The sequence below is a fragment of the Miscanthus floridulus genome, unplaced genomic scaffold (genome assembly GCF_019320115.1).
Source record: "Miscanthus floridulus cultivar M001 unplaced genomic scaffold, ASM1932011v1 fs_181_1_2, whole genome shotgun sequence".
Lineage (NCBI taxonomy): Eukaryota > Viridiplantae > Streptophyta > Magnoliopsida > Poales > Poaceae > Miscanthus > Miscanthus floridulus.
Window position 1 is genome coordinate 61,643 of NW_027096343.1, and position 18,358 is coordinate 80,000.

At 42.0% G+C, this 18,358-nt stretch overlaps 1 protein-coding gene, 1 long non-coding RNA gene and 1 pseudogene across 2 annotated transcripts; 1 reads left to right on the forward strand and 2 right to left on the reverse strand.

Annotated features, from left to right (window-relative positions):
• The first annotated feature begins 1,582 nt into the window (after positions 1 to 1,582).
• LOC136530702 (uncharacterized) lies at positions 1,583 to 2,113 on the forward strand. Its single transcript, XR_010777841.1, has 2 exons — positions 1,583 to 1,715; positions 1,823 to 2,113. It is a non-coding gene; the product is annotated as an uncharacterized lncRNA (long non-coding RNA).
• Positions 2,114 to 8,636: 6,523 nt separating this feature from the next.
• On the reverse strand, positions 8,637 to 10,991 carry LOC136530708 (uncharacterized; annotated as a pseudogene).
• A 1,922-nt stretch (positions 10,992 to 12,913) lies between these two features.
• LOC136530704 (uncharacterized) lies at positions 12,914 to 16,917 on the reverse strand. The gene is made up of 4 exons (XM_066523425.1): positions 16,717 to 16,917; positions 16,400 to 16,474; positions 15,478 to 15,591; positions 12,914 to 13,314 (listed from the first exon to the last, which is right to left on the reverse strand). Exons 2-4 carry the CDS (start codon positions 16,442 to 16,444, stop codon positions 13,204 to 13,206), a joined length of 270 nt encoding a protein of 89 aa, XP_066379522.1. The 5' UTR covers positions 16,445 to 16,474; positions 16,717 to 16,917; the 3' UTR covers positions 12,914 to 13,203.
• Positions 16,918 to 18,358: the final 1,441 nt, after the last annotated feature.

The window sequence follows — 18,358 nt, forward strand, 5'->3', positions numbered from 1 at the left end:
CCGGAGAGTGAAAAGAGGGCAAGGGGAGCCGGGCAGGACCTCCGGCGAGGTCTGGACGCCGGCCGGCCTCCATCGGAAACCCGCCGCCACCGCTGCCGTGGTTTTGGCTGGAAGAGTGGCGACGGGAAAATGAACTAGGGTTCAGGGCAGACGGCAGGCGGAAGGGGGTTTTTAATCTCCCGAAATGAACGCTGGACCGTCGGATCGAACCGGACGGACAAGATCGCTCCGCCGCTCGCTGGGCTTGCGGGTAAAATCGGCCCAAAGGGGTTTTGCACGGCCCAGGCCCAGGTTAAGGCCAGGAAGCGGCGTGAAGCCTGGCCGCGGGCCGGTTTTGGTAGCTGGACCACTACGTTGGCCTACGGCTCAAATGAAATAGTAACAGTTTTTCATTTAAGTTTATTTTCAGAAGCACTTGAATGAATTTTGTAAAGTTTTGCGGATATATCTCTGTACAATATTGAACCAACGCAATATATTTTACAGAGAGTGTATATGTACAGTTTAAATGCTTCTGAAAAACATTATGAAATTATTGATTGATGTTTCCGCTGCGTATTTAAAGTAATTATGGACTTTTAATTAAATTCGAACCAACGGGAGAATTTGATTTTAAGAGCCAAGAGATAAATATGAGTTGATTATGATATTTTTATTTTCTGACCAACGTTGTTAATAACAATATTATAATTTTAATGATTATGCATTATTTCTATTTCTGTCCAACGGTGATGTAGATTTAATGTATAAAATAATTGTATGTTTTAATTTTGACCAACGTTAAACTAAGGCATGCAATTATTGTTGTTTTTTTTTCTGTTCTCACACTATTTGAATTGTGTTTTCAGGAGGATACAACTTGATGAGTTGTATCAAAGAGATCCCCACTCTAAAAGGTGATAACTATATTGAGTGGAAGAAAAAGATAGATTTGGCCTTTATCCTCGCTGAGGTGGACTGGGTTGTCACCACACCGTGTCCCAAAGAACCTGTGGCACCGGTGAGGGAGACAGATGAGACTGATGCTGCATGGCAGAACAGAGAGCGAGATTTTGCTCCCATAAAGATGTCCTATGACCTTGAGCATAGGAAATGGGTCACTGCCAATAAGAAGTGTTTGGCAGTGATAAAGAACACGATTGAGCCTGCCATTGTGGGCTCAATTCCAGACTGTGACACGGTCACAGAGTACCTAGATAGAATAAAGAGTCAGTTCACTGGCTCTTTAAAGACATATGCAACCCAGCTGATCAAGCAGCTGGTTACAGAAAGGTACTCTGGTGGTGGCAGTGGCATTAGAGAGCACATACTGAGAATGAGCAATCTGGCATCTAAGCTCAAACCAATGGATTTGGCACTCAAGGATGAGTTCCTTATTCATTTGATTTTTGCTTCTTTGCCCAAAGAATTTGACACTTTTGTTGTTAATTACAACATACAGCCTGAAAAATAGGATTTAGAAAAGCTCATTGCCATGTGTGTGCAGGAGGAGGAAAGAATAAAAGTTTCACAAGGTGGTTCTGTCAACTACCTAAAAGATAAGAAAAAGAACTATAATAACAGTTTTTCCTCCAAATCATCTGGAAAAGGTCCCATGCAACAGTCTCAGAACCAGCAATTCCCAGTGGCTAAAGACCAGTGTCTCCACTGCAAGAAGACGGGGCATTATAAAAAGAATTGTCCTGATTTCTTAAAGATGATAATGAAGAATAAAGGTGAGAACATTATTACGTTCGTAAATGAATCCTTGTATGTAAAGTTTTCAAAATCTACTTGGTGGATTGATTCAGGTGCAACTATTCATGTTGCTAATTCATTACAGGGATTCCGTTCGATGAGAACTTTGCAAAGAAGCGAAAGTTTCATTAAAGTCGCAAATGGAGAACAAGCAGATGTTGAGGCCGTTGGTGATCTTCCGTTAGAGCTTGCTGATGGCTTCATAATTATTCTTAGAGATGTTCTTTATGTACCTTCTTTGCAAAGAAATTTGATTAGTGTATCAAAGTTGGACCATGATGGTTATGATTGCCATTTTGGAAATGGCAAATGTCAGATATTGTTTAATAATAAATGTATTGGTCTTGCCTTCCGACAAGACGAGCTTTATTTGTTATCACTTCGTGAAAATGTTAATTCCGTATGTGATGTGAATAAAAATGTATCCTCATCGAACAATGGAAACAGAAAACGAAAGAGAGCTCAAGATGCGTTGTCGAAATTATGGCACTGTCGTTTAGGCCATATTTCGAGGGAGAGAATAGAAAGACTAGTTAAGAATGATATTCTTCCTCCATTAGAGCTCTCAGAGTTAGAACAATGTAGAGATTGCATAAAAGGAAAGTATGTAAAGAAAATTAAGAAAGATGTCAAACGAAGCGCAGGAATTCTACAGATTATTCACACAGACATATGTGGTCCTTTTCCTGTGAAAAGTGTGGATGGTTATGATTCATTCATAACATTCACAGACGATTACTCTCGGTTTGGCTACATTTATCCAATTAAAGAAAGAACAGAAGCGTTGGATAAATTTAAAATATTTAAAGTAGAAGTTGAAAATCAGCATGATTTAAAGATTAAGATAGTCAGGTCTGACCGTGGAGGAGAGTACTACGGTCGGCATACCCCACATGGACAAGTTCCTGGACCTTTTGCAAGGTTCTTACAGGAGAATGGTATAGTCGCCCAGTATTCAACACCGGGCGAACCTCAGCAGAATGGAGTAGCTGAAAGGCGTAACCGTACCCTGATGGATATGGTGCGTAGTATGATAAGTTACTCCACTTTACCCACGAGTCTGTGGATGGAGGCGTTAAAAACCGCCATTCATATTCTCAATAGAGTACCAAGTAAGTCGGTGCCCAAAACACCATATGAGTTGTGGACAGGAAGAGTACCCTCACTTAACCACTTGCGTGTGTGGGGAAGCCCTGCTGAGGCTAAAGTTTTTAATCTAAACATTGGGAAGCTAGATCCCAAAATAGTGAGTTGCCATTTCATTGGCTACCTAGAAAAGTCAAAAGGTTTTCGTTTCTACTGTCCTAACAGACATACGAAGTTTGTGGAAACGAGACACGCTGTCTTCCTAGAGGATGAAATGATAAGGGGGAGCATGGTAGCTCGAGAAATTGACCTTGAAGAGAAGCGGGTGTATGCACCCACTCCGATCATTCATGAGCCATTTTTCTCACTACCTGCTGTTGCTGCACCTACAGTACAAGACACTGTGGTGCCAGCACCTGTTGTTATCCCGCCTGTGGCAATAATGAATGATGATGAGGAACCTGTGCCTCAGGATCCTATAGAACCTATTGCCACACATGAGGGGGAGCAACAACAGCCTCAAACAGAAAATGTGCCAATTGAGGAGGCCCCTAGAAGGTCTCAAAGAGTTAGAAAATCAGCTATTCCTACTGATTATGAAGTGTACAACACTGAAGAATTTCAAATGGAGGATGATCCCACCTCATTTGAAGAAGCAATGAAAAGTGATCATTCATCAAAGTGGCTTGAGGCCATGGAAGATGAGATGAGATCAATGAATGCAAATAAAGTTTAGGATTTGGAGATAATTCCTAAAGGAGCCAAAACAGTAGGCTGTAAATGGGTCTACAAAACAAAACTTGACTCTCAAGGGAATATAGAGAGATATAAAGCCCGACTTGTGGCAAAAGGCTTTACACAAAGAGAATGGATTGATTACAATGAGACCTTTTCTCCAGTCTCATGTAAGGATTCCTTCAGAATCATAATGGCATTAGTGGCACATTACGATTTGGAATTACATCAGATGGATGTAAAGACGGCATTTCTCAACGGAGACTTAGAGGAAAATGTTTACATGGCACAACCGAAAGGTTTTGTCATGGAAGAAAAAGAACGTTTGGGATGCCGCCTAAAGAAATCTATTTATGGATTAAAACAAGCTTCAAGACAGTGGTACTTGAAGTTTGATCAGACAATAAAGAATTTTGGGTTTAAAGATAATGTTGAGGACAATTGTGTCTATGCAAAGTTTAAGAATGGGAAGTTTATCTTCCTTGTCCTGTATGTGGATGATATCTTACTTGCTAGTAGTGATGTCAGTCTACTGCTGAAAACAAAGAAGTTTTTGTCCTCAAAGTTTGATATGAAAGATCTTGGTGAAGCTTCGTTCGTTCTAGGGATCGAGATTCACCGAGATAGAAGTAAAGGGGTATTAGAACTGTCACAAAAGGCATACATAGAAAAAGTCTTAAAGAAATTCAGTATGCACAAATGTAGTCCCTCACCTGCTCCTATAGTCAAGGGCGACAGATATGGGGATTTTCAATGCCCCAGGAACCAATATGAGATCGATCAAATGAAAGTGGTTCCATATGCTTCAGCTGTCGGAAGCTTGCAATATGCTCAAGTGTGTACGCGCCCTGACTTGGCATTTGTTACCGGGTTACTTGGCAGATTCCAGAGCAATCCTGGAATAGAACACTGGAAATTGGTAAAGAAAGTCTTGCGTTATTTGCAAGGAACGAAAGGCCTCATGATGACGTATAGAAGATCTGATTCACTCCATATAGTGGGATATTCAGATTCTGATTATACGGGAGATAATAGAAAATCTACGTCTGGATATGTGTTTACTCTCGCAGGGGGAGCTATTTCATGGAAAAGCTCAAAGCAAACCGTCACTACATCGTCCACAATGTATGCCGAGTTTGTAGCATGTTATGAGGCAACGGGGCAGGTGAACTGGCTAAAGAAGTTCATACCCGGTTTGAAGGTGGTTGACGACATCAATAAACCACTGAAGTTATACTGCGATAATAATCCAGCAGTACAGTATGCTCACAACAATAGGTCAAGTGGTGCTGCCAAACACATTGACATAAAGTATTATGTTGTGAAGGATAAAGTCCGGGATCAAATGATAAGTCTTGAGCATATAAGTACCGAAAAGATGCTCGCGGATCCGCTTACAAAAGGCTTACCACCCAACGTGTTCAGAGAACATGTAGCCGGCATGGGTTTAAGGGAAAGCCTATGATTCCTGGACTATAAAGGGCCCAAAAGTTAAAGTAACTATTTCAGATCAGAGACGTGCATTGTAGCTGTTAAATCTATCGGCGATTGACCGTGACGATGAGACATGCTCTATGTATCATCTGTGAAGAAATGAGTAAGGATAAAAGGATTCAGGTTTAAAGTTTAAAGATAAAAGTAATAGTGAGATCAAGGGGGAGAATGTTAGATTGATCTCCTAACCAATAAGCCCAACGGCTTATTGGGCCTTGGTCACGCGCCCTGATCGGGGGCGCCCAACCCTACATGGTTGGTGGGCTCCCGTCGCACTGCGCTATATAAAGAGGTGGGGGCCGGCGGCTCAAAGCACGAGGTTCGCCGTAAGCCGCAAACCCACCGACAAACCCTAGACCGATCTAAGAGGGCGCGCAGCCAGCGACGGGAAGCTCCATTGACTTCGCCGTCGCCACTGCTACGCCATCAGTCTGCACTGCATCGACGTTCGTGCCACCTCTACTCCGCCCGTCGCTGCCCGTGTGCTGCCTCCATCACCGAACCTGCGATGGCCGGCTCTGCGACTCCCTCCGAGGGCTCTGGTTCATCACCCACACCTTTCTCTTTATCTCTCCGATCTTTCCTCTCTGTTCATCCCGTATTCAAAGTAAGAAAACACTAGATCTACTGCTAGAGATCCTCATTGTTTTTAACAAGATTGTGTCATTCCTGAACTGGATGATTGGCTCAAACAGAGACATTCTATTACTGCCCTTCTGCATCAACAGTTACTTCGAGCACAACAGAAAATGAAGACTCAAGCTAATAAACATAGAGTGGATCGCCAGCTTTCAGTTGGAGATCTAGTCTGTCTCAAGATACAGCCTTATGCTCGGTGGCTTCCAGAGTTTGCACTAAACTGGGTTATCGTTATTTTGGACCCTATGAAGTGGAGTCCAGAGTTGGCCAAGTTGCTTATAAACTCGAGTTACCCGATCATTCTAAGGTTCATCTGGTATTCTATGTCTCGCTTCTCAAGAAGGTAATTGGCTCTGCACCAATTCAGTTTTCTCCATTACCTGAAGAACCTTCAGCCATGCAAACTCTAGAAATGGTATTGGACCGTCATGTCCACAACAAGGCTCATCAAAGTTATCAATTGTTGATCAAGTGGAAGAATTCTCCTGCTGAGTTGGCTACTTGGGAGGAAGAAGATGAAATCATTCGGCTGTTCCCAGAGTTCACGGCTTGGGGACAAGCCGTTGCTAATGAAGGGGAAATGTCATAGTGCGCAAGGTACCTGCAAGCCCAGAAGGGAAAAGGAACAAGCGCGCTAGGAAGCCCAATCCAAAGTTCCACGGCCCAAGCTGGAAGAAGTAGAAGAAGCCCAAGCCCAGCTGCGTTTGGTGATGTGCCGTTGGAAACAGCTGTAAGCGAACTCGTTTAAGATGTGAACCCGTAGCGAACTCAAACTTGTCTGGGAACGCGCCGGTAGTAGATGGTGGCGAGCTGCGACTCGAGTTCACCGGCGGCGACAAATTCCATTTATCGTTCTTGTATGCACTCTATTACCATCTAAATTCGTAATCCAGACACTATCTGTAGCAGCATAATCCGTGTTGTTACACTCTGAATGTGGTTTTTCCTTCTCGCGTTTACTCTTCGGTGGAAGTCTGACTTTGCTCTTGTCCGTTTGCACGTGTCCCTCTCTCTCGTTTCGTTTGGGCCAGGACGACAGCCCTCAAAGCACAAGCAAAGTAAGCCCAAGAGCACACGTGAAGCCCAAACCCCATCCGGCCGAACCAAGACACGTGAACACCAGTAGACTTTCAGTTTAATTAGTTTCAGAATTTATTTGACAGCCCACTTTGCATGGGTAGGAGAGAGAATGCATCATTATCTAAAAAGAAAAGGAGAGAGAATGCATGGCCAGCGGTGAAAATGTCATTTATCGCTGCCCATAACTCGTTGCAAATTACAAATGTTTGCTACCGCGCTGGTTATATATTGGCGAGAAGCCCCTTCGCTCTTGCTCCTCAGTGCTCGTGTCCAAACCAACACTGATCCTCAGTGATGAATACGATGGACAAAAGCGTGAAGGCCATGTTCCTTTTCACCTTGCTCATTGGATCCTTGGCATTGCCAACACAGTGTACGTATACATGGCCACCCTGTCTTCTTATCGTTATAAGTTTTAAAAAAAAAATCAATATAGATATATGATTCATACTGCTCATATTGATGAACACAAAAATTCCATAGGTCGTCGCTCTGTCAACTCCGCGCAGGTTATCATCATTTTTTGCACTGAGGTCAGGTGCGATTACTTCAGTCCTCACCTGGAGAAATGCTACTGCTGCCCGGATGCAAGCCGGAATGAGTATTGCTATAGGACGTTGAAGGAGTGTAGGACAAACTGCGCCTTATGCAATCCCAAATTTTTTCCGTAGCTTTATCTATTATTTAATTTTTTTCTGTATTTCAGATACCTGAATTTTAAGATCATTTTAGACAACGCTTTTATACAATCAACTAGTACAAATAAATTATTATTTTTATGGTTATTGTTTGTCCTTGTATCATAAGAAAATAATTTTTTGTTCTTATCTGACTATAGAACCAATCGTAAATTGGTAATTGTCTTTGTACCAACATATGCTAGATTTTGTCGGATTTACGGTTTTGTCTAACGAGTTTTTATTCTTAGAACCGGAAATTATAGATTATGTCTATATAAATTGCAACGAGCTAAAACTATAATTTAATATAAATATATAAAATAACCATCGTCCGAAAAAAAAAATCATAATTTTAGCAAGTCTTATATATATATATATATATCATCACTCATCAGGTCGCACCATATATGACAGAGAATATATTATGGCATGCGTAGCATGTATAAACAAAGCCAGTGATGGACTAACAAAGAACGGGATTATCAGGCCAATCAAGTGCGTCTAAAATTAAACGAGCAAGCGTTAGCGATTCTAAATATCGTCGTGTGTATTATCCAGCCCACTCGGCAACACGCAGAGCATCGAGTGCTCAGAAGCTATCTGCGCGCGCAGAGCATCGAGTGCCCAGAAGCTACCTGCGCGTGGTATATGGTGGCCCAAAAATGATTTTTTAAATAATATTTTTAATGATTAATTATAAATCTATGCTGTTGACCTTTGGCTAGCTGGTAAGGGCCGTATCGGCAACTGATAGGCCGACAGGACCCTATCGGCGGGCCACTAGCCAACGCCGGCCCCGTGGAGGCTTCTCAGGTACGGTTTTTCTTTTTTTTAGTTAGTTTAGTTTATTAGTTTAGTAGGTTTTGTTAGTTTAGTTTTTTAGTTTAGTTAGATTTTGTTAGTTTAGTTTATTAGCTAGATTTAGTTTTAGGAGTACTTCTAGAATGCTAGCATGGATATATGCATGCGAACTAATGTACTCTTGGATTTGTAATGCGAACTAATAAACTAATGTGCGCACCAGTGGCGGATCTAGGATTTCAATCATGGGGGTACGGACGAAAACGATATAGTCAACGAACATGGACACGACATAATTAGATCACTAAACGATGATAAAATAGTTGTGATAAGTTACATGTTTTCAACTTTCCATAATTCTAATATACTAATACAAGTTTCCAGCTAAAGCTTCACGCGTTTAATGATATCTTCATTGCTTACACGTCGAAAAAAGTCACGCTCAATAAATGTGACCAAACAATCATTTAAGTATTGATCACCCATCTTATTCCGAAGCTTGGTCTTCACATAGTTCATTCCTGAAAAGACTCTCAACACTTGCAGTAGCTACGGAAAGGATGAGGACCAATTTCAGCAATAAATAAACCTGTTTAAAACGATCATGCTTCTTTGTCTCAACTAGTTTGATAGATAGCTCATTAAGATTCTTCACTTGTTGAAACCTTGTGTCGTTTCGCACATCAACAATAAACATATTAAGCTGCGAAGAAAGTTGGACCAAATCTGTACTTGTAAAATCTTGAGGATAAAACTTTGCAAGTTTCATAAGTTTATCTTTATCAAAAGCAGCAAATGAATTAGCTGGATTTAGAGCAGCCATGCAAACAAGAAGCTCTGTATTAACTTCATCAAACCTGCCCCAGTAAGGAGAAAATAAATTATTACGAAAGGAAAAAACAAAAAAGCTGAACAATAATAAAATAATAAGCAAGATATATTATCAAACCTGCTATTGAGCTCTTGGAGTTGCATATCAATGACACTTAGAAACATTTCAACATGAAACCGATGAAGATTCTTTACTTTCACAAAGTAACGTTTTGGTCTCCCCACAGGCACATAAAAACCATCCATATCAGGAACCTTGACTCGATGTTTAACACAAAAAGATGTGACATCCTTCAGAAAGGTTTCCCATTCATTGTCCTCTCGCAACACTTGCAAATGGAACTTAGTCATCTCAACAAGTTCAATAGCATTAATAATGTCTTGATCCCTTTTTTGCAAAGCCTTGCATAACTCATCAGTATATCCAAATATGGTCAGCAATCAGTGTGCCATGAATATAAAGTCAAATGACTCAATTACTGTCAAGCAATTTTGAGCTTTTATACGCTCAGATTGAGATTTATCTTTTGAGATCTTTCCAAGAACTTTTCGGAGTGTGGGATACATAGCAATAATACGAGAAATAGTCTTGTAGTGAGTTCCCCATCGAGTATCTCCTGGCCTACCCAGACCCATCTCTTGATTTAAACCTTGTCCTGTTTCAATTTCACCCTGTTCTAAAGCTTCCAAAACCTCCTATGCCTAGGCTTCTCTAAGCATGTGATGCTTTCTACAAGAAATCCCAACAACATTCAAAATATTTGTGACACAATCAAAAAATGCGACACTGTCATCATTTTGTTTGGCAACAGCAACAAGAGTCAATTGGAGTTGGTGCGCAAAGCAATGAATATAGTATGCTGAAGGAGATTCATCCATGATTTTTGTTTTCAGCCCATTGATTTCCCCCTTCATGTTACTAGCTCCATCATATCCTTGACCACGACATTTAGATAATGTCAATTTGTGCTCCATAAGAAGAGACACTATTGCATCTTTTAGTGTTGAAGAAGTAGTATCCTGAACATGAACAATACCAAGGAATCTTTCTGTAACCCTCCCTTTTTTGTCAACATACCTTATGCAAAGAGCTAACTGTTCCTTTTGGTAAACATCACTAGATTCATCAGCAAGTATAGAAAAGTAGTCATCTCTAAGATCTTCAATAATAAGTTTGCTAGTTTCTTTGGCACAACAGTTAATGATATCTGTTTGTATAGAATGGGCAGTCATCTGACAATTCTTGGGAGCATTCTGTCCTGTAACCTTTCTAACATCTTCAAATATTTCACCCAACCATTTTTAGAGTTCCTTAAAATTCCCCATATTGCTAGATGTGTCACTTTCATCATGTCCCCGACAAGACAGCCCTTGACGCAAAAGAAACCTCAGACAACCAATTGAGTAGGTTAAGCGCGCCTTATATTTAACTTTTTCTTCTGTGGTGTGCTTAATGTAAGTACTTGCTATTGATGCTCTTGGCCTAATGAAATTAGTAAATTTCTCAAGAGCTTCATTGTGGGTGCTTGTAATGCTTCCAACATGCAAGTCAAGTTTTGCAGGCTGGTTCCATTTTCTAAACCCACTATTCACAAAAGCATCACCACCAACATAATTCGTTGTATCCGCAAACAAATAACAAACAAAGCAGAAGGCAGCATCCTTTTCCACACTGTACTCAAGCCAATCATACTTGTCAAACCATCTAATCAGAAAGCGACGCTTACCACCAATTTGTCGCTGTGGAAAATTATATGTCCTTGGCTGGCATAGCCCTTTTGCAATATATCCTCTTCTCACTGCATCTTGCTCATTGGCAGAATATTGGATGATGGGGATCCTCTTTCCAGGATCATGGGGAAGACGATCAACATCATAAATTCCCTCTTTTGTCTCTTGTTCCTCGTGTATTTCTTCGTCACTAGGATTTTCAGGTCTTGCTTCTTGATCTTCCATCTCCTGTGTCTCATGTATTTCTTCCTCACAAGGAATTTCAGGTCCTACTTGCTGATCATGAATAATTAGTTGATTTGGAGTGGAAGAAGACACCTTTTGTGCTTTCTGTTTCTGAGCATGAGCATTCCATAGAGATGCAAGATTGTTATTCCTCTTCATGCTACTTGATCCTTGATGTTCTGCAGTCTGCAATAATCGGTCAAATTAGAAGAGGGATTCCGCAAACTAGAACTCATTATTGATGGGAATATTCCGGTAAAAAATGATTGATCAGTGATCGCAATAGAACAAGATTGAATTTTTACCCTTTGCAACTTGTCAGTTTGGCAGTTCCTGGGCATATTGGCGTAGCGTGTAGGACGGGCAGACGGCCGGAGGAAAGGTCGGAAATCGGAAGCAGGCAAGCAGCGCCTCAGCCAGCCGGACGGCCGTCAGACAACGACCGAACGACGACGACGAGGGTTTCCGTCTTTGCAGCGGCGGCGGGCGGGGTTGAGGAAGGAGTTGTATCGCTGTGACGCGTCGTTTCGTATTCGGCAGATCGGCAAAGTGCTTATTATACGTCAATATGTTTGGAAATGGGCTGCTGTACGTTTGAAAATGGGCTGCAGCTGGGCCTAGAAAGAGTATTATACATATACAAGATATTAAAGAATATATATACTTGATTTTTTTCAGAAATTTTGGGGGGACAGCTGTACCCCCATGCTACTACTGTAGATCCGCCCCTGGTGCGCACTTTTATAATGGAGGCAACGCTCCAATATAGTCCCTCACCTTCATCGAGGCAAAGGACAATTAAAACGTAAAAGGATATTGTTTAGCCTTTGCATCGAGTATTCTAGCTGGAGATGGTTGTGTTCGTCAAAAAGTACCACATCGGTTGATGGTTGTGTCTAGAAAAGAAGGAATACTGCATGAAACAGAGGTGCCGGCCGCGTGGTGACTGACATGTCGGCATCCCACGGGCCAACTGATCATGTCGGCCCTCCAGAGGCCGACAGGTCCCTGTCGCCCTGTCGGTGACGACAGGCCATTTTTGGCGGATGCCAGCTGCCACGTAGTCCTATCGGCTAGTGAGCGGCCGACCAGTTACTATGTGTCAAATTTTTATATAACAGAGCTTCTAGATTTGTAATTACTCATTAAAAATATTATTTTAAAAAAAATGCCAAAAATACAAGCCTTTTTTAATGGGAGTACGTCTCAACAGTTATTTTCTATTTCCTTTTTTCTTTGCGTTTCTATACTTTTCTGTAAGTATCTTTCTATATATACAACAACAACAACAACAACAACAACAACAACAAACAACAACAACAACAACAACAAAGCCTTTAAGTCTCAAGTTGGGATAGGCTAAAGTTGAAACCCAGCAGTGAATAGCTGTTTTCCAAGCACTCCTATCTAAGACTAAGTCTTTGGGTATATTTCATCATTTCAAGTATCTTTCTATATATAAAAATAATATTTGATGTTTGTATATAGGTTTACGCAAGTAAAATGCTATGATCGACAGGTTTAAAGAACCCATGAGTTTACTTTTTTTTTTAGCAAACCCATGAGTCTACTGTTTACTGAGTTTACTGTTTACAGGAGTATACGCTCATAGACCCATGCCCACAAATCCATAGGATCTAGCTTTAATCATTAAAAAACTCACAAATAGAGGAACTTACTCATGCACACGCCCTAGTAGGGTCAAGGTTTCGGGTACCCGTTGCCTCTAGTACAGTATGAGGACAAAGACAAGGGTATTATGGTCAGTTGCTATGTATTTACACAACTACTAAGTATTACCTAAAGATCCAATCAGTCCCATCAAACTTTTAGCACAGCAAACAATTAGGCCTAGCCATAAGCAAACGTGACTATTCAAAACACAATATTCACCTGCCATCTTTATATACAGCATTTGCATTTTTTTAAAGAAAAATACAACATTTACGTTACTGCCCCCTGAATAAAAATGGATTCAAACATGAAGCAGGCTGTCACGAAAGAGGCTAAAGCAGCAGAACAGTAGACAGCTATGAATAGTGTTCCTAACATATTTACATTCCTATAATGCAAGTAGGCCTCATGCCCTCATCATCTGAAGTTCCGAACGATACAATCTTATCAACGCATAAGGAACAGCAGAAGACCTGAGTTGGATAATGATCTATGAAGCTTCGCCTTTCATCGTTCCGGAGGAAGACGGTTTGCCACTGGAAGCCGGTGAGGAAGCAGCCTGTTGAGGCTCCTTCAGAGAAGTGGGCATTCCTGAAACTTCCTACGGAAAAGAGAAAGCAAATGATGTATGTTATCATTATATGAGCCTTATGGATCACAGAAAGTATCAAGAACAAAATGCTGCATTATAGAATAGGAAAGGAAGAGAGAAAGAAAAACAACTCATAGTCGAATCTTATTGTTTACCCAAACAAATTGCATATCAATTTACATAGTCATTACGCCAACTAAAACCCATGCAACTTGGAACCCCCAAACCAATCATGCAGTTTACACAATGAGTTGGTCACTGATGCGCTGACTAGTGACATGCACCTCACCTTATGCACCAGAAGCTGAGGAACTTCTGTATTCTTTTTCTAAAAAAAAGGCACACAAATTTGACAATAGTACCAGACAGTTTTAATTTCTGACTCGTCCCAATTATGTTTAAATGCACTGGAAGCTTAAATTACTAGACAGTGTGCCACAAGCATGTTCGGCACTGACGTGCTGACCCTAATGACATGCACCTCACCTTTTGCACTGAAGCATGAACAAGGTCATCATCTCAGAGTTTTTCTAGCAAATAGTTCCTTTTCTTATTCCTTTTTAAGACTCAATCTGTACATGTTGAGTTACTGGCTTACTGCTAACAATTATTAACCCAAAGTATAAATCATAACTTGGGTTTGGAAAAGTTAGGTCAACAGACAAATCAGCTAATTGCCTCAGGTCCCCAAACAAGCAACAAAACCAACTGACAAGAATGGAAGGGATCTGACAAGAGGTAAATCATTTGCTGATAGTGAAACAACATAAAAGCAACTGATATGATCCCAACAACTCAAAGTAAGTAGCAAAATGTTCCATAGAAAAAACTGAATCAGGCAAGAATCTGTACGATAGAAAAACAAAATAAATTAAGGCTCACCAAGCTTGTCATGTAGGTTCAAAATAAATCCAACTCCTCAAACCCCTCTTTATAGCTCACCAAACAAGATTAAATGGATGTTATCTGTATTTATAGTTTGACCTCTCAACTTAGAATAGCCAGTTGATTTTATGGTTGCAACAAGTATGTTAAAACAATGGTTATATTCAACAGTTGCCGTTGCTTAGGATGGAGATGGTGGGAACAATGGGAATACTAAAAAACTTTTCATATGTTCAATTGATTGTGGTACAGCTTTTTGTACAAATTATGAGACCTGTCTATGAACAACCAAAAAATACAGAGAGGAGGTGCACACATGACAAGAAGATAAAGCAGAACGTTTTATAAAACGTAGATGACTGATTTTGGGGATACTTTTAACCTTTGCTTGGATTAGCCGAGCAACCATTGTTATCGCTTACCCTTTCTCACTAAATATGTAGAGGCACCTCTCAATTTTAGTATCTAGACACATAAAGTACATCGGGACCAGCAAATAGTCATGCAAGCGATAAATAAGAAGGAAACTAACAAGAACAAAGCATTGATCTACAAGGGGAACAATTGTTTTCTTCATGTGGCTGGTAGCTCATGACAGGTGTTGGACGGCCGATCGACTGGCAAGGCGAGGGCTCCCCCATCCAGAGAGGTGTCCTCATTGTGATCAAGATGAGGAAACCATAAACCATCTTCTCCTTTCTTGTGCCTTTGCTGGAGATTTTTGGTTCAGATTATTCCACAGAGTAGGCCTACAGATCCTTGCCCCTCGGATTGGAGAAGAGTTATTTGATGATTGGTGGGAGAAGATTATTCTTCCTGTTGGAGCCTTGGAGGACAACTGCATAAAGGCCTCAACTCCCTTGTGATTCTTGGGGCTTGGACCATTTGGAATCACCACAATAGATGTGTTTTTGATGGTGTACCTCTTTGTTTGGCTAGAGCCTTATTGCTTGCTAGTGAGGAGCTACAGTTTGCGGTTTGGCTGGGGCTAAAGGTATTTTTTACCTTTTCACCCAGTCGCCTCAGTAAGGTGTGTGTGTTTTTTTAGGTTGCAGTTGTATCCTTTTCTTTTACTGGCGCGAAGGAAGGTGATTTGTAGTTTCCTTTTGGGTGTGTGTGGTGTTTTGTAAGGGTCCTTTTTTTTCTTTTTAATGCAATGATACGCAGTTCTCCTGCGTGTTCGAGAAAAAAAATTCTCAGCAAAAGAAAAGCATATGATAAATTCACAAGATAGAGGAACCACAAAGGTCAACCTTGAATCCTTGATTATAACAAATATAAATATACCTTCATAAGATGCAACCTGAGATCAGTAGGGCGAACATCCTCACCAATGCAGACCATAACAAATTGTGAATAGTGAAAAAGAACATCTGCAGCAGCTTGCTTCTTTTGTTCAGTCTGCATCACATCAACACTATAAGAGCACATACAATCTCAATTCAGAGTAAACTTAGACCTATATGGATGTGACAAAAAAATGCTATGTTACTGTGGATGGTATTTGCATCCTCTGGAAAACACCATTATTCTGCTGCCAGATGATTCAACATCATGATCTAGTCATAGTCCAATGTAACTCAAAACAAATACTCCCTCCAATGCAAATTGTAAGTCGTTCTGGCTTTTAGAGATACATAGCGTCTGCTATGTACCTAGATACCTAGTAAAAGCAGCTATGTATCTCTAAAAGCCCGAACGACTTACAATTTGGAATGGAGGGAGTATGTATTTATACTGCTCTATATTTCTTATTTTTTGCGAAATACAATTCTACATATCCAACTCTAGTACCCTAGGCATTAAAGCTTGCACTATCACCCAAAAATATGTTGACAATTGATTTTTTTTTTGTTTCCATTCAACCTAATCACACCCAAAAACAGCACAAAGCTACTAAACTTTCTCAGACAATTGTATCCCTGGAATCTGTATAAATGAAGTCATCAATCGAGAAATCTACCCAAGTACAAGTAAAAACTAAAGGTGAACTCATCCAACAACAAAAGATACTCCAATTCTACTTTACTACCTAAATATCTTGCCCTATAGTAGTTAAATATGTCACTTGTTCATCCACCATCTAGCAATTTCCGGTTGCTCAATACGGCCGTAACTCTGCACATATCTAAACTAGTACACTTTAATCGCAATAGTAAGTGGGGAAACAGAACAACTGCCAGAAAGAGAGGAAAGAACTGGAACGTACCTCGTAGTCATCCTCGGCGGCCATAGAACTGCTCCGCGCAGCCATTCTTAATCCTATCTCCTTGCTCTGTTTGCTCTGTCAAGCAGGGGCGGACCCAGTGAAGGACATGGATATTTTTTGCAAAACAATCGGAGTTAGTAGGCGTAATACATGCATATACACTTGTAATTAGATTCAGATCCGAATACGAATATTATGATAGGGTTTGGACGCACGGTTTCGCACAGCAGGAAGGGGAAGGCGTACTTACGAACTACGCTAAAGTTTGCTCGCACGGCTTCGCACGGCAGGAGGGGAAGATCAAGCGGAGGGCGTACCTGGTGGTGCTCGGTGGCGGTGAGGAGAGCGCCGGCGAGCTGTGGCGGCCTGCCGGGGAGAGGAGCACCGATCTGCAACAAAGACAACGGCGACGACGAATGACCGAGCGCCCAACGGCCCAAGAGACCTCGCGTTGCGTCCTTGGGTTGAGATGGCCGGGCTGCTGTACTTGATCGGCCTGTGCGACTCAAATGGAAGGTTCAGATGAACGACTGCAGAGGAAAGTCGACAAGTTTATTATTAGGGAAAATTGGTTCTATGACCTCGTTCGCTGGTCTGAAACTTGGCTGAAAATACGGTTCTAATTGGTTTGTTGGAAGAGAAAAACACTGTTCGACTGGTTTGGTGAACAGTAAATTATGAGGGGAGCAGCTGGCTAGTCTTTCCAGACCAGCGAACGGCCTCTATAGCACCGAAAGAATTGTGTTTTCGAAAAATAGTACTGAAAGATGTCGGACACATAAAATACCACTGGAAGACTCGCCCGTTACCGGAAACTAGCTTTCTGTAACAATTTGGAGCAAAACACCGTGAATCAACCGTTTAGCTCCTCACCGTACAAACGCAAAAAAAAGAAGGATCAGCAAAGTACTACATCATGCACCGCGCCACCCGCAGCTTGTAGCTCTGGAGCACGTGGATCGTGCGGGCTACGCTCGCGGTGCTCTTGATCGACTTCAGCTGTTGAGCACGTCTATGCAGTGCACGCGGTCGAGCACCTTCCCCCACCGGTCAACGAATGCAGCGAGCTCCGCTATCATGGGGAGGCCTCGGCGGCGCCGTTGACCAGTGTCAGTCTCAGCTTGAACCAGCCGTGGATGGCGTGGACGTAAGTCGTGCTTGTTGCTTAGCCATGTGGGCCATGGCCGCGGAGCAGGCATTCATGCACGGCCTCGAGCGCCCGCGTCCTGCTGTCGTGCCTCGCGCTGTGGTTGCGCGATGGCGCGGAGCGGCGACGGCAAGGAGGGGACGACGACCGGACGGGGTGCGGACTGTGGTCTGGGACACAGAGTCACCGGGAGTGGTTGGCCGACAACGAAGCGCGTGAGCACCGACGTGACAACGAGACAGCGACGGCGAGGCGCTTCAATCTGCTCGCAGATGGCCACGGTGGCCATGCCGACGATGGAGGGGACCAGGCCGATGCCAATATGGAGAGGCACGCCCATCTGGAGCCCCGTGGCCAGCTCGCACAGCCCATGTGGAGCCCACCGGCACCGAGCGTGATAAGATCATGGCATGCTAGAGCAATCGAGTTTGTATGTGAAAGCATCTAGGCCTCTAGTTGGGTTTTGATGATTAATGACAATACGTGATTACTGTGACTAACGTGTGTTTTACAGAAACAACTAAGTTAGGTCACGGTATGGAGATCGAATGGGCAATCAAGGTTGGCATGCCCCTATGATAGAAATCGTTTCGGTTTTCAAAGGATGGACGACAAGGTTAAGGATAGACCAGTTCTAAGTGTCGATTGGAGTTGGAGAGACACTTAGAGTAGTTTAGGACTTTGTTTTTCCTTTGGTCGTACTATTAAGGGGGTATGAACGGGTAGCTTGACCTAGGTGAGTCTAATGAGTTAGGTGTGGTGCACACTTGTTTAAACTAGCACTAGATAGCTCCATAACAGCCCTTTGATCC

What these genes read in the sequence shown, in the direction of transcription:
- LOC136530704 (XM_066523425.1), bottom strand. Translation starts at nt 16,444, where the DNA reads ATGGCTGCGCGGAGCAGTTCTATGGCCGCCGAGGATGACTACGAG. An exon ending in CCGCCGAGGATGACTACGAG is followed by an intron (nt 15,592 to 16,399) that starts GTACGTTCCAGT and finishes GATGTGATGCAG; the next exon opens with ACTGAACAAAAGAAGCAAGC. An exon ending in TCAGGTTGCATCTTATGAAG is followed by an intron (nt 13,315 to 15,477) that starts GTATATTTATAT and finishes TCTTTTCCGTAG; the next exon opens with GAAGTTTCAGGAATGCCCAC.